The sequence below is a fragment of the Eptesicus fuscus genome, chromosome 3, assembly GCF_027574615.1.
Source record: "Eptesicus fuscus isolate TK198812 chromosome 3, DD_ASM_mEF_20220401, whole genome shotgun sequence".
Taxonomy (NCBI): Eukaryota; Metazoa; Chordata; class Mammalia; order Chiroptera; family Vespertilionidae; genus Eptesicus; species Eptesicus fuscus.
In genome coordinates, this window is record NC_072475.1 from 1,225,248 (window position 1) to 1,240,807 (window position 15,560).

At 61.5% G+C, this 15,560-nt stretch overlaps 1 protein-coding gene across 1 annotated transcript; it reads right to left on the reverse strand.

The window, feature by feature from the left end:
• Positions 1-5,795: 5,795 nt before the first annotated feature.
• MIS18A (MIS18 kinetochore protein A) lies at positions 5,796-13,850 on the reverse strand. The gene is made up of 5 exons (XM_054713386.1): positions 13,520-13,850; positions 10,292-10,358; positions 8,390-8,512; positions 7,003-7,096; positions 5,796-6,315 (listed from the first exon to the last, which is right to left on the reverse strand). The coding sequence occupies exons 1-5, from the start codon at positions 13,848-13,850 to the stop codon at positions 6,223-6,225; spliced, it is 708 nt and encodes a 235-aa protein (XP_054569361.1). The 3' UTR covers positions 5,796-6,222.
• Positions 13,851-15,560: the final 1,710 nt, after the last annotated feature.

Below are 15,560 nucleotides of genomic sequence, written 5' to 3' on the forward strand. Positions count from 1 at the left end.
GTGTGGGGTGTGCAGGAGGCAGCCGATCCATGATTCTCATCACTGATGTTTCTATTTCTCTCTCCCTCCCTAAAATCAATAAAAATATATTTAAAAACAAACAAAACAAAAGGTCAGATCCCCTGAAAGCAAGGATCTGAAGCCGAAGCCTTTGCCAGGTGCCGGCAGGGGGACGGGTTCGGGGCGGAGCTGCCTCAGGGGTCTTCCCAGCCCCGGGCACCTGCTCACCCCGCACTTCCCAGCCGGTGGAATCCAAACCGTACTCCGCAGGATTATCCTCCCCTTCCCCCCGACAACCACCTCCAGGGCGACGGGTCCCTTTCACACGAGCTCTTGGGGAGCAGCCGTCGGGCATGGGGGCCCTCAGGTCTCCCTGAGAAGCCGCTGTCCCGGGCCAGTCACCGGCGCGTGGGGAGGGAACTGGTCCCAGCCGCCCACCCAGCACCTGGCTTCCCGCTGCCTCCCCACAGCCCCGCTGCCTGCCCCTCTACCCCCCCTCCCCCCCGTGCCCGGCCTGCGGGTCTGTGCTGCTCAGAGCCAGCGCCCCGCCCCCGGGCAACGCGACACGGCCAACGCCTTCGCCACACGTGCCAAGCGCGGGCACAGCTTCCTGGCGCCATTTCGGGGTGTCTGCTAAGGTGTCTCTGGAACCTTCCAATCGGGAGCCGGAGTGAGGTGAACCTCCCTGATGCTGGCAGGCGCCCTGGGTCGGCGAGGGCCTTACCGGACGGCGGAGGGGCCGTCCTGTCCCCGCGGAGCTGGGGCGCCCACCGTCTCCCCGACACCGAGCTCCTGGGCTCGGGCCTCCGCACTTGGACCTGAATCCCCACGGGCTCCCCTGGCCCCCGCGTGCCCCCGAGCCCGTTCCCCGGCGATAACCCTCCTTCCCGTGTCAGTGCGGGCCTCCGTCCCGGGGCGCTGGCTGCCGTGGCGCCCTCAGAGGCTGTGGGAGGGGGTGACGCTCCTTTGGATTCCAGTTGCCAGGTCGTGGGGGCCAGGGATGCCCCCCGTGTGCGATGGCCTCCTGTCCCCCTCCCCGCCCCCCTGCACACCCGGCCTGCTCACCGTCCGAGAGGCTGTGGCCGCCCCCGCCCCTGCCCAGGCCTGCATCTCCCGGTGTTGCCTCCGCCGGGGACAACTCCCCTCGGGTCCCCGCACGGGGCCTCCTTCATGTCGGCTCCGCACCCCAACTCAGAGCGTAGCCGGTCCTGCTGGGGCCCAGGGCGAAGGGCAGAGACCAGCCTCCACCCTTACCGGGACCTGCTGCGGCCTCCGGGTCCCTGATCACCCCCTTGGCCTCCTGCCCCCCCCACCCCTGGAGAGGGGTCAAGCCATCCATTATGGGGAGAGGGGGGCCCTTCTCCCCTCCCCCAATCCCACCGCCCTCGTCCCCATCTCAGGCCTCCAATCCTGCAAACTCCCAGAGTCCCCTCAGAGGGCGCCCCTTGGAAGGAGGGAGCAGTCACCTGTCACGCACCCGGCAGCCAGAGGTCAGAGGTCATTACCAGTCTCAGCATTCAGGGCCTGAGGAGCCACCAGGCAGACAACGGCCCAGCGTCCAGGCAGCCCCCCTCCCCACCCCCGCATCAAGTCCGATCACACCGCATCAAGTCCGATCACATCGCATCAAGTCCGATCACACCGCATCAAGTCCGATCACATCGCATCAAGCTGGGAGAATCACGCCCTGAGGCCAAACTTCATCCAAGGCCACAGTCCTCACAACACGGTCAGCCCCCGCGGCGACCTGTCCGTCAGCCACGCAGCACAGCCACCCCACGCGGTGAGCACCCACTCACAGGTGCCCCCCGGGCAGAGGGGAGGCCCGCCCTTGGGGCGTCTCCAGCAGGAGGAGGGCCCGCCCACCACGACCAGCAGGGATGTGCGCTGTGGCCGGACCCGTGGCCAGAGAGCGAGCTCCGCAGGGAGGAAGGCCCAGGCCCTCCCGGGTGCTGAGCGCTGCTTGGTCCTGGCTTCCTGGGCGGACGGGTGACGCACGGTGACAGGTTCTGGGGGGGGGGGGGGGGGGGTTGTGCCGGGTTCATTCCGGCTGCAGAATTCTTGATGGAAGTATTTCCCCAGACTCCCTTCCCAAAGCCATTGTTGTCTGACAGTCATTGTGTCTGGCAGCAGAGAGAAGGGAGAGGGAGGGGGAGAGAGAGAGAGAAACATCAGTGAGGAGAGAGACATTGCTCAGCTGCCTCCTGCACGCCCCACACGGGATCGAGCCCGCAACCCAGACCTGTGCCCTGACCGGGAATCCAACCCCGATCTCCTGGTTCATAGGTCGATGCTCAACCCCTGAGCCCCTCCGGCCGGGCGTGACTCTTAATCCTTCATCAGTGCGAGGTCATCGGCGTTCGCAGACCGGCGCTGTGTGCGTTGGAACGGCTGTTAACTGGCCACGAGCCGCTCCGCTCAAACCCCGTGTCCCAGCGGAGAAACGAACGGCGAAGACGTGTCCTCAGAGGAGGCAGCAGCCGGGCTGACCCGCGGCTCCTCGCTCACGGTGGGTGCGCCAGGTCGGGAGATTCTCCCAGGTTTCCCTTCTCGTGGAGACCGCGGCGGTTGCCTTGGAAACTGGCATCACGGGCCGCTGCTCGCCCTGAGGATGGACAGAGCGCTGGCGGCCAGGGCTTTGCTCAGGGCTGCTGCGCGGGGAACGGCGCGGGGGACAGCTGAGAGGCCACAGAGCGAGGCGACGGGAGCAGCGACAGGAACGCACGCGTGTGCTCAGAGCCACCCCCGGCCCCTGCCACCGGCCGTTCGGCAGCAGCGAATGTGGGCGGTGCTTCCCGCCGAGCCTCTCTCATGGTGCGGAAGCCTGGCGGGAGGGGGGCGGGGGGAGGGGGGGTGTGGGCAGCCCTGAGGGGGGTGCAGGTCACCTGGCGGGGGTGCGGGCGGCCTTGGCCGTCACTTTAATGAAGGAGCTTGGTCACAGAGGAGGGGACAGACTCCAGCTGAGGTGAGGCAGCTGCTGGCCCGTGTTCCCTGGTGAGTCGCGGCCCCTTGTGGACTGAGAGGAAGCACCCAGCTCAGGGCCCGACAGCACCCGTGCGGGGTCAGGCGCCGAGGACGAGTGGGAGGAATGAGCCCAGGGGTGTGTCTGCCCCCACACCAGCCTCTCCCAGGAGACCGCCCCCCGGGGACCACCTGGGGGTGTTGGTGACTCAGCCTGCGGGCGGGGCCTGGGTCCCTACCGCCCCCCCATGCCCACCTGGGGGTCCCCTGGGGCTGAAGGCGGGCCCCGCCCTGTGGGTGGCCGGCCGCCCCGTCAGATCCCCATTCCCCAGGGCCGGGTGCCTTCCTTCCCACCCAGGCGCCGGGGACCTGAGAACTGAGTCTCCTTGGCCTGAGGGCCTCCCCCAGGAAAGGGCCCCGAGAGACGCCCGCCTCCCGCCTCCTCCCGTCCATCAGGACCTCAGTCCCAGGACGGAGCTGCTTCCTGCTTCCCCGCGCCCCTCATTCCTTTCGTGGCTTCCCGACCACGGAATCAGCTCACGCCACGCACTGCCCAGCCTCCCTGCGCACAGCTGAACGGGCGCCCCCAACCAGCCCCCATGGATAGCGAGGGCTCCCCGGAACCAGCCCCCGCGGATAGCGAGGGCTCCCCGGAACCAGCCCCGCGGATCCCGAGGGCTCCCCCCAACCAGCCCCTGCGGATTCCGAGGGCTCCCCCCAACAAGCCCCCGCGGATCCCAAGGGCTCCCCACAACCAGCCCCTGCAGATAGCAAGGGCTCCCCCCAACCAGCCCCTGCAGATAGCGAGGGCTCCCCCCAACAAGCCCCCGCGGATCCCGAGGGCCAGCCGCAGTGCTGTGCTCCCCCCAGAGGAGGAACAGATCGTGGCTGCATCACTGAAGCTAAGACACGGCTTGCTGCTTTGGATCCGATGAGGTTAGGACGTGGTACGCTGGGTGTTGGAGGCGTGTGGAGGGGGGTGCGGCACAGAGCCATGAGCGGCGGGGCTGCGGGGAGTCCTGCCGTAGCTGCTGCTTCCTCTGGTGTAAACGCTCCTCACGGCGAACGGGAAGCTACCAACCACCAACCGGCCCTCAGCGCCCGACAACGCGCCCCCGGCCCTCAGCGCCGCACACCGGCAGCGGCGGAGCGAGTGGCGAGACCTCTCCTGCCTGAACTTCTGACGAGAAAACAGCTGTCAGCCACTGACCTGTGAGCCTCACACATCGTCCCGTGACCGGTTTTCAATAGATATTTCGCCCAAGGCAGTCCCTGACCGCCAGGTTACAGAAATGGCCGACGCAGAAGCGCTTCCGATGTTTTACGCTGAGGGTACGAGCCAAGCACACACCGCCCAGCTCCTCGGGTGCGTCGGGGCGCAGCATCACCGCCCTTGTACTGGGCTCGTTCTTCGGTGGAACGAGGGTGCCTGGGACACAAGCACGGCGACACCCCGAGAGCCCGACTGGTCACCGAGATGGCCACCGAGTGACCGACGGGCCGGGCGTCCAGTGTGGAGACGGGTCACGTCCGGGCAGGACGAGACTCCATCACGCTGCTCAGACAGCAGGCAAGTTAAACGTATAGATGGTTTATTTCTGGAATTTTCCATTTAATACTTTCGGACCCAGGTTAACCGAAACCCTGGAAAGGGAAACGGTCGACAAGAGGGGCTGCAGCTGCGTCGGAAGCATCATCCAATCCCCTGGGCCTGGGCCGGAGGCCACACCCTGCCCCCCGGGAAGGACAGGCTCCAGGGGTGCAGTGACCTGCCCAAGGCCACGTGGGGCATCAGGCCGGGAGCTGGGCTCCTGCCCGAGAACCAGGCTGAGGGCGCTTCTCCCGTGGCTCCCTCTCCCAAGTCACACGGCCCGCCTGCCCCCCCCCCACAAGGAGGCCCCGTGCTGCCCACCTGGTGCCCGCTGGTGCGTGCCCACGGACGGCAGAGCAATGCCCACGCGGCACCTGAGCGTGGAAACTTATGAAGTTTGTGGAGGAGGCAGAACCCACTCGTGGACAAGAGCGTGGACGTCTTCACACGCACTTACAGCCGAGGCCACGCACTGGCTGCTCGGCCTCCCAGCCTCTCCCCGGAGCGCAGGGAGCACCTCCCGTCTCGCTCCAGCGGGTCCTGGGGACGCGGACTCACGGGCAGGGGGTGCCGGGCCTGGTGGCCGGGGACAGGCCCCACACGCAGTCACGAGGAACGGAGACAAGGCATCACCCTCAAGTGGCCGTGGTCACACGTGAACACCGAGGAAGGGAGCGTGCCTCTCGGGACGGCCAGGAAGGGACTGCGGGAGCGGCGGCCCCGCCCGGGAAGCAGGCCGGTCTTGCTGTGAGATGCTCTCCCCCCGTCAGACGCACTTCCGCGCAGGTGCCACCAGCGCCCGAGACATGTGAGGGCAGAGGGCCCGCTCACTTCACACCCTGAGGCTACGGACCACGGTCAGCAGGAAGCGGGAGCGGTGAGTGGCCGGCCCGTCCCACTTGGGACTTTTGTGACAGCTTGACGTGGTCTCGGAAACCATCAGGGAGCTGCTGGGCAGCTGAGGTGAGTTCCCACACCCGAACCCCCAGACAGAGGGTGACCTTCACCCCCGAGCAGGCCAAGCACACGCCACGCGCAGGGAGTGGAGGGATGGCCCCAGGGTCTGAGCTCACACACCACCATCCAGTTCCGTCACGATCCCTCCCGAAGCGAGGCTCTCATCTCTCTTCTCTTCCTGACGGACAGCCACGCGTGCTCCCTGTAAGTCTCACATCCCGGAAAAGGGGACACGAACCGCCCGACCCGGCCTCGGAGACACCACTTCCCTCCGGGAAGCGGCCGGGGGCAGGGGCAGGGGCACAGGGTTCCGAATGAGCACGTGCTGCTCGGCTCACGGGCAGTTTCCAGTCCTGCCGGCTCCTCGGAGCTCGGGCGGGTTTCAGAGAGGACTCGGCGCGCGGCGGCCGGAAAGCCCCGCCATACTCAGTGTTCCTCACGGCGCCGACGGGGAAAGGCCGTTAAGTACAAAGTGAAGATGGACTTGATGCAAAGGAGAAAACAGTTCGGAAATCATGGCGGTTTCTCATCAGAACAAAAGCTCCCAGGTTCTATTTCCAGCGAGCAACACAAGATGGGAAGCGGTCATCTCTTCACATCGGACAGAGCCGTACAGCAAGCCACAGGGACTCTCCGGTGCCCGTGCGAGGACCCCTCCGTCCAGGAAGTGGCAGCGGGAACGGCCGCCTCGGCCGGCCGGGAGCCGCAGGGCACTAGGGACACAGCTCGGACTTGGAACTGGCGAAGGACAACTTCGTCTCCACGTCCCGCAGCTTCGTCTGCAAGATTTTCAAAACGTCCTCCATCTATCGCAGTGAGAGAGGAGAGTTAAAACCACACGCGATGCGGTTACAATCAGACACGGCTCAGTGACTAAAACATACGTCAGTAATGCAACTGCTGAAGGTTTGCATTACACGGATAGTCCATGTGTATTTAATGAAATTATTTAAACTAAATGTTATTTAAATAACACATAAGCCTATTAACAGTTCTCAACCTCTTGACAGCTCTTTAAAGGTTTCTTTTGTTTAAAATATGCTTTTACTTATTTTTAGAGAAAAGGAGAGGGAGAGAAACATCAATCGGCTGCCTCCTGCACGCCCCCCAATGGGGATTGAGCCTGCAACCTGGGCCTGTGTCCTGACCGGGAATCGAACCGTGACCTCCTGGTTCAGAGGTCAGTGATCAACCCGAGCCACACGGGCGGCTCGGCAGCTCTTAGCCTCCGGCCCCGAGATGTTCACGTGCAGAAGTGGCTGCTCGGCCACGAGCACCGAGCCCTGGAAGCGCGTCTGGCTCAGAGCACGCGTGCTACAGCGTGGTCGCCCGGAACCTCCGCTGCTCGGGCTTCGGCACGAGTCCGCTTCCTTCTTATTCTTTTGCTTGAGCTTTGGCTTAATCTGTCCCCAGAACGCAGCCTCCTGGCGCCTGGAGCAGAGGCCGCGCCGAGGGGGGCTCCTGCGACCGGCGTCCGGAGAGCGAGCACTCACCTGCCTCAGCGAGTTCTCTATCTCAGTTCTGCTCTCAAGACCGAACGCCTTGTCTTCCGACACGATCCGCTTCTCAGAGGACCCTAAGACGTAACTGCACACGCGGCGTTAGAGTGAGCCAACCATGTTCAAATTCCACGTATGTTACCCTACACGTCAGTCCCACGTAAACACACTGCTTTTTTGTTACCAGCCCCCATGCCGAACGCTGTCCTACACACCACCACGTGTCCTCCACGCAGTGGCCCAGACATTCCTGAACATCCCAGCATGCCGTCCTTCGCCATGGGAACCACTGGGCGGCAGAACATGAACACTAAGTTCAAACCCGTCGCCGAGTCTCTGTGTGACCCCGGGAGCGCGTGCCCTCACGCTGCCTCGTAGTGAATAGTAACCCGTGGAGTCAAGCTAGAGACCCAAACCTGGCAACTCCCACAGACCCCCCGCCCCCACCCCCGCCCCCACCTGCTCCCTGGGCCAGAGAAGCTGAGAGCAGGGCTGGCCCAGCGGGAGCCGCAGCAGCGCTGGGAACCCCACAAGCTCTCAGCAGTGAGGGGGGCGGCTAGGAGCTCCCAGAACACGGGCTCCGAGGCATTTAGGCCAGTGATGGCGAACCTATGACACATATGTCAGCACTGACACGCGTAGCCATTTCTGATGACACGCAGCTGCTGAGGCGGCCGCATGCCGAGGATGAAACATTTGCTGCTCCTGAGGATGAAACGTTTGCGAAATAATGTTTTTTCCTCCAAGTGACACACTACCCGAGTTATGCTCAGTTTTTTGGCGAAGTTTGACACACCGAGCTCAAAAGGTTGCCCGTCACTGGTTTAGGCAGTGAAGTCTGTCACCACCTGCAGGAACCTCCCTGTCACTCCTCCAATCGGATCAGGGCGGCCTGGTCTTGGAAGCCCTGCTGCTAAAATGTCTAAAAACAGCACGGAGGGCGGGGGCTGCAGGAGGCATTAAGCCGCTGCTGGGAGGCAGACAGGTGAGTGGCCCTGAGGAATGCACAAAGCGGTAAGTGCCCGACAGAGGGCGCCCACTTCTGGAACACACCGGGTTCCTCGGCCTTAAAGTTCCGCCCAGAGCAGCGTCCGCGCTGGGATCCGTGCAGAGGCCGCCCCTCACGTCCTTCCACGGACGCTTCCCTTCCTCGATCCTGCCCAGCCCATGGCCAGAGCCCCCTCCTTCCCAGCCGTCCTCGTCCTCCCTCCCTCCCTCCCTCAGCACAGATCCACGTCAGATCCTCAGCCCCCCCGCCGTCCCCGGCTTCGCTGCCAGAAACTGGGACGGGGACACACGCCCCACAGGTGGAGGCTCTGGTGCTCGCCGCCGCCTGCTCACGAGCCGCTGAGCCCTCGCCAGGCAGTGGCCATGCACCCACCTCTCCGTGGCGCCCACGCCGAGGCAGAACAGGTCCCTCTTGTAGTCCAGGTGGCCGGGCGTGCAGCGGTAGACGTGGCCGAGGGGCAGCGCGCAGCCCGCACAGCGCAGGGTCTCCAGGACGCTGCGGGAGAGACGCTCAGACCAGGCGGCTCCGCCCCAGAAGCCCCGCTCACACCCAGACATGGAGACACTGAGGCTGCTGAGTGACCCCGCCTAGGCCTCACCCCCAGCGGAGCCCCCGGGAGGTGTTCGAGGAGGACACTCATCCCCAGGCTCCTGGCAACAAGGGCACACGCCCCTCAGCCTAGAACCAGCCAGGCAGTCGGACCTCAGCCAGAGGGACTAACGTTTTCTAAAGCTGATTTTAGAGAGAGAGGAGGGAGAGGGAGAGGGAGGCAGAGAGAGAGAGAAAGAGAGAGAGAGAGAAGGAGAGAGAAGGAGAGGGAGAGGGGGAGGGGGAGGGAAGCAGTACACCCTGAGCAGGTGTCAAAGCTACAAGCTGGGCATGTGCCCTGACCAGGACTAGAACCAGCTGAGCCACGCCCACGGCTCATCGCACGTGTTGTCGCTGTGGCTACCCTCAGGTACTGTCTGCTCACAGCAAATGGCACATCTGGCAGAACATAAAGGCTCTGAGTCCATCAATGACCAACAGTAAACCCTGGCAGCACAGCTGGAGCACAGGAGGCAGAAATGGAGGGAACAGCACCATGGCCCGTGGGGGGGTGGGGAGGGGGCAGAGGAGGGCGGCTCTGCAGGGAGAGGAAGGGGTGTGCGCACCGTCCGGCTCTGTGACCAAGGGGACCTGTGGCCTCAGCCAAGCCCCAACCTCCCCAGGCCTGCCTTCCCCCCAGGCCTGCCTCCCCCACCCACCCCAGGCCTGCCTTCCCCCCCCACCCCAGGCCTGCCTCCCCCCCAGGCCTGCCTCCCCCCCAGGCCTGCCTCCCCCCCAGGCCTGCCTTCCCCCCAGGCCTGCCTCCCCCCCAGGCCTGCCTTCCTCCGAATACAGGAGGAGAGAGAACCCCAGGCTGGCTTCCCACGTCTAACCACCTGCGAGCAGAGCACATGTTTTCGTTGCAGCCATATGCCACCTGCACTGGGAATCTCATTCTCCTTCAATAACCTTTAGTCGAAGGGTACTGGATTTGGCTACAACAGTCTAGCGTTACTAAAAATGAAAGACCAGTGTTTTAAAACGCACTGACAATACACACGACGGTGAGCGTGTTTAACGGCTTGCGTGCCACCTAATGTTCTCACACACACCAGGACAGGCTCCGGCAAACCCTGACACAGGCAGGGCTGCCCCTGCGGTTTGCTGAGGGTGCCACTCACAGCGGGGGGGGGGGGGTGCCGAGACGCAGGTCCCTTCCGGGGGAGGAGGCCCCGTGCTGTCATTTCTGGCCCCACGTAGCCTTGTCTATTTCCTGCCACAGGCCTGTGTGCGTGCATGTGTCTCGTGTGTGCGTGTGTGTGTCCGTGTGTGCGTGTGTGTCCCTGGGACAGTAGCACCTTCCGTGGGTGCCCCAACGTGGAAAGGTGGGTGGCGCTGCTGAGGCGCCGTGGCTCTGAGATCTCAGGATGCAGGTATCTTCTCTGTGTTGATTTTCTATTTCCTCAGCACCCGCCCCACAACCCGGAAAGGGAGCGTCCCGTGTGCCTCAGACACAACACTCTCCCCGCAAAGCGAAGGAGCTCGCTGTCACCCAGAACCAATGGTCACTAGACTCACACCGACCCCTGGGGAGGGCCCAGGCGATCGTACTGGTGACAATCAGGGATTCCTACGACTAACACCGACCCCTGGGGAGGGCGATCTTACTGGTGATAATCAGGGATTCCTATTGGAGAAGCAAAGGCTTCTCTAACCCCCACATTCACGTGGAACAGCCTCACTCACCAGCCATTCTCGTTCTCCCGTTTGGACAGTACCTGCTCCGCATCCACAGAGACATTGCTGGACACACCTAGGAAAAAGAAGTGACTCGTTCACGTGGTTTGTTGTAACAGATACAGACACTTAGGAAACTTCTAACTCAGCTTTTATGTTAGAGCTCAGAGGACCAGAAAAAATGAGAGCTCAAGTCCCTCTCTCCCTCTCTCTCTCTCTCTCTCTCACACACACACACAGGCGGGTGGTTTAAAACAATGTCCTGGGTTTTTGGAAGAGGATGGCAGAATAAGGGTTATTTCCTTCCCTCTCCAGAAAACCACTCAAATGAACAAAATGAATCAAGTCAGAGGGAAAACTCAATGGACAGTAAAACATGGAACAATTAGAACCTCAATGCAAAGACCGAGAACCTGCCAGACACGGTGAAACTGGGATCAAAACCAGGGAGATGCTGACGCCACGGCGTCCATCCCCAGGCCGTTCCTCTGCACGTCACCGCGTGTCCTCAGGGCGCCGGCCACAATCTCTGAGGCCGTGACTGCGCAGGGGTCCCAGCGGACCCAGGTCCAGGCACTCCAGTGGGAGTGGGGGAGGGGTGGGAGGTGAAGAGGGGATATCGACCTACAAGAGCCAAAACAGTCTTGGTTTCACCTCCTCCTAGTCTGCATTCCACCTCCATCCATCCAGTCGCTCAAACCAGAACTGGGGTGTCATCCTTGATTCTTTGTCCTCATCCTGCTCCCCACATCCACGATGCTGACAAGTCCTGTCAATCGCACCTCACAGCTCTCCCTGCAGCCCCCAACCTCCTCTCCTCCTGGACCACTGCGCCCCTGACCCACCCCACTCCCACGCTCAGGCCTCCCGCCATCGCTTCCTCCACATTAAAATCTAGGTCACGCCGCGCCGGCTTACACGCCTCACTGACGGGAGATCCTGATTCCGAACAACAGCCCACGGCTGGACTGTCGGCCCCTTCCTTCCTCCTCAAGTCCGATCTTTACTCCACTCCTCGCCACACCGGCCCCGGGCCTGTCCTCGCGGCCCCAGGCCCGCAACAGCAGCAAGCACGACCCCGACTTGCCCGCGGCCGGGCTGCCGTCGCGCACAGAGACGCGCACAGAGACGACAGACACTTCAAGCAGCCAGCCCGGAGGTCCCTCAGGAGGAGGAGCAAGTGGGGCCCTGTGACCAAACCCACACTCAGGAGCCAGACCCGGTTCACACGCCTGCTATTGAGCGAGTCCCGGACTGGAGGAACGAGTTCACATAAACGCTACATTAAAGCTCAGCGACGCCCTGGCCCAGCTCGGCTGTCAGAGCATCGTCCGACACCACACGGTGTGGGTTCCACCCACAGTCAGGGCACCTGGAAGAGAATCAACCGATGAGCGCACCAATAAGCAAAGAACAAGTCCATGTTCTCCCTCCCTCCCTCCCTCCGATCAGTATTTCTTTTAAAAGCTAAATGATGATGCTACAGCTACAGAACAGTATGCACACTCTACAAATCCTGACAAAGTAAAAATAATTCAACTTGCTCACACTGGGGCAGGAGGGAATGAAAGTTAATCCAAGAGTTCATTTTATCTTTCATGGGGGGGGGGTATTACATCAATTTGTAAAATCCCCATTTTACAGAGGAGAAAACTGAGGCAGCGAGGCTAAGTAACTTGCCCAAGGAGACACAGCGAGGAAGCAGGCCAGGATTCAAACCCCAACAGTCGAGGGGCCATTGCCACGCTGAACTGCTGTCAGCAAGGATACAGCATCTGCTGAAATCATGAAGTATATCTGTGTACACCAATATGGAAGAATATTCAGAACATGTGTGTGGACCAAAAAACTACATGCTTAACATGTACGTTAATATAACCTCCGGTGTGTTTTTAACAGTTTGGGGCTACCAGGGAAGTCTAGATGAGAACAAATCGGGGGCTACATCAGTGTCGGGGTCAGGAGTAAGTCCTCTCCTTTCACCCTCTGCACCAGGGGTCCTCAGACGTTTTAAACAGGGGGCCAGTTCACTGTCCCTCAGACCGTTGGAGGGCCGGACTATAGTTTAAAAAAAAAAACTATGAACAAATTCCTATGCACACTGCACATTTCTTATTTTGAAGTAAAAAAACAAAACGGCAAAAACACCCGCATGTGGCCCGCGGGCCGTGGTTTGAGGACGCCTGCTCTGCACTATGCGATTTCAACCATCAAAGGGCTGATCCCGATAAATGACCATGGGAAACGCCTGTTCTTAGGCTTATGTCTAACAACTAAAAGGGACGCAGCAATTACTGTTCCTTTTAAAAAATATATTTTTACTGATTTCAGAGAGGAAGAGAGAAACAGAAACATCAGCCATGAGAAAGCATCCTTGATCCGCCTCCTGCACGCCCCCGACTGGGGATCTAGCCCGCAGCCTGGGCCTGGGCCCTGACCTCCTGGTTCCTAGGTCGATGCTCAGCCCCTGAGCAAAGGGCCGGACTGGCAATCAGTTAATGACCTGCCGCGTCCTTACGGGCAACCGCGGGCATCGGAAAGCTCCGGTGACTGTGGGCCCTGGTGTCCTCCTTCTTCCCAGTATTTTACTCCAGGAAGGAAACTTCAACTTGAAGCCCACAAGCCCAAGAATAGCCATTTTTACACCAATTCAGAACCACTCCCCTAAATACAGACTATGAAAGCAACCAGACCAGGGAACGCCTTCTAACGGCCCAATGCTCCCGGGATTCCCGGGGCTTCATTGCGAGTTCGCTTACAAACAACAAGCCCTGGTGGCGTTGTGTGCTGTCCGCTCTGTGGTCCGACACCGGAGGCCGCGCCCGCGGATGCACCCGGGAGGTCAGCGGGCACTGACCCCCCACCGCCCCCATAGGCAGCGGGCAGCGGGCAGCGGAAGGGCTCCAGGTCCCAGAGACCTGCCGGCCAGACTCGGTACCAATGAACGGCGCGCAGGTTTCCGCGGGGAGTGACTCAGAGCGGCTACACCGAAATGCTGAGAATCTCGTTTTTTGTTTGTTTTTGTTTTTAACGAATGCTCACAACGATGCTGACTCAACCGCGACCGATGCACGGACGACGGGCCGGGAGGCCACAGGAAGGGACTGTCCCTCGTGAGCGCACGGGGCGGGGCAGCGCACCCTCCTGGGCGCCCTGCTCTTACCGGCCCCGGAGCACCCGCCGCCCCGCGCGCCCCCCCGCCGCCCCGCGCGCCCCCGGGGAGGGCCCGCTACTGACTGCGCAGCAGGATGCAGCTGGCCTCCGGCCCGGCCACCCAGCTCAGCGAGTCGCCCAGCGGCCGCCGGCAGCCGGCGCACAGGAACACGAGCGGCCGGTCCTCGTCCCGCGCGGCCGCCGCCTCCCCGCTCCGCGTCCGCTCCGCCCCCGCCGCGGCCCCGCTCAGGGAGCCCCACGTGCTCGTCCACTTCTCCAGCAGCTCGTGGCCGGGCGAGCCTTCCGACAGCCGCTGGCTGAGGAGCGAGGGCTCGGTCCACGTGCCCTGGTCGCCGCACGCGCAGCCGGGGGAGGTGCATCCTCTGCAACGTCCCTGCGCGGGGACTCCCGCCATCTCTACGAACCGGACGGCCGCGGAGCACCACGGGACACGAAGTCGCCTGTGCGCGTGCGCGGGGCGGGGCCAGGCGGCCGACGTCCAGCCGGGGCCGCGGCGTCAGGGGCGGGGCCTGGCGGAGGCGGGACGGCGAGCAGCCCGCTAGTGCGCATGCTCGCTGCGCGTGCGTGAGGTTCCGCCGCCGGGCGCGGAGGCTGCGGGCGGGGCGGCGGCCATGCCTCCCCCGCAGGGCGTGCAGCTGCGGGCCCCGCAGGCGGTGTCAGAGCGTTCCGCGCCCGGACTGTCGGCTGCTCCTCCCCGGGGCCGCCCCGGAGGCGGCTTACGGCGCGAGCTGCCAGCCGCCGTCCCAGGTGCGGTCCAGCGGGCGGGGAAGGCACAGGAACCGGGAGAAGAAATGTGAGACCCCTTTGCCGGGAGAACGCCCGGCCCGCGGGGCCACGGGGTTAATGGCTGAGGGCACGGCCTGGACTTGAACCGCCCGCGCTGCCTCACACCCGCCGCACCGGGCGGTGATGGAGGGTCGCCCGGAGTCTGTCCCCCGGAGCGTTTGCGGCGCCGGCTGCGGAGCCTGGCGGGGCGGGGAGGGGGCAGGGGGTTGGGGGGCTGAGCGGGGCGGGGAGGGGGGCTGAGGGGGCAAAATGTGCGCGGGAAGAGCACGTGGGTGTCTGTGCGTGTGAAACACGGGCTGATGCTCCTGGGATTCCCGGGCTTCCATGGCGTTCGCTTTACAAACAACACCCGGTGGCTCTGTGTGCCGCCAGCTGTGGCACCCGGGAGCGGTCAGGCTGCCGAGCAGCTGGGGGGAGCCTCTCGGGCTTCCAGGGCAGCGGCAGGTCAGCCTGGGCCCGGGCTTGCGAGGGGGCGCAGGCCAAGCCAGGGACCCCAATGGTGCACGAATCCGTGCACTGGGCCTCTAGTATATGTATAATATACATATACATATAAATACATATACATATACATATAAATATACATACACACATATATATATATATACAGTATATACACTGAGTGCCCAGGTGATTATGCGCTCAGAGATCATAATAATCTGGGCACCGGGTGCATATTTGGATCAGGTGGCCTAGTCAGAACTCTCATTCCCCATTCAGAAATGAAGAGATTGGGAATTGGGGTGACTCCCAGCTGTTCCACTGAAGTGCACCACAAATAGGAAAGAGGCCTTTGAGCTGTTTTCACCCTTCAGCTGCCACCATTTTGTTTTGTTTGTATCTCATGTTCTCATCCATCTGAGATTCCCATTTCATTTTGTTAAAGTAACGTTGTTTTTCTTACAGGATGCATGGGTGATAAACGTCTGAAAATAAATAATGCTAAGATGATTGAAAAAAAAAAAAAAAAAAAAAAAAAAAAACAAAAAAAAAAAAAAAAAAAAAAATAAATAATGCTAAGATGAACATTCTTATACATAGAGCTTTCTGCCTAGTCTGATTATTTCATGATAAATTAACAGAAATTCCCAAGTCAAAGCTTTGTGCACATTTCTTAAAAGTCCAATAGTCCATATTGCTAGATGCCTTGCAGAATGTTCTTACCATGAATACATTAATAAGCTTTAAGAATTATCAAGAAACCTTCTCTACCTATACCTTTCCCACACACCATGGGGTATTTTGAAGCAAATCCAAGACATCATATCATTTCATATATATCACTAAGATGTTTAAAAAATACAATCACAATACAGGT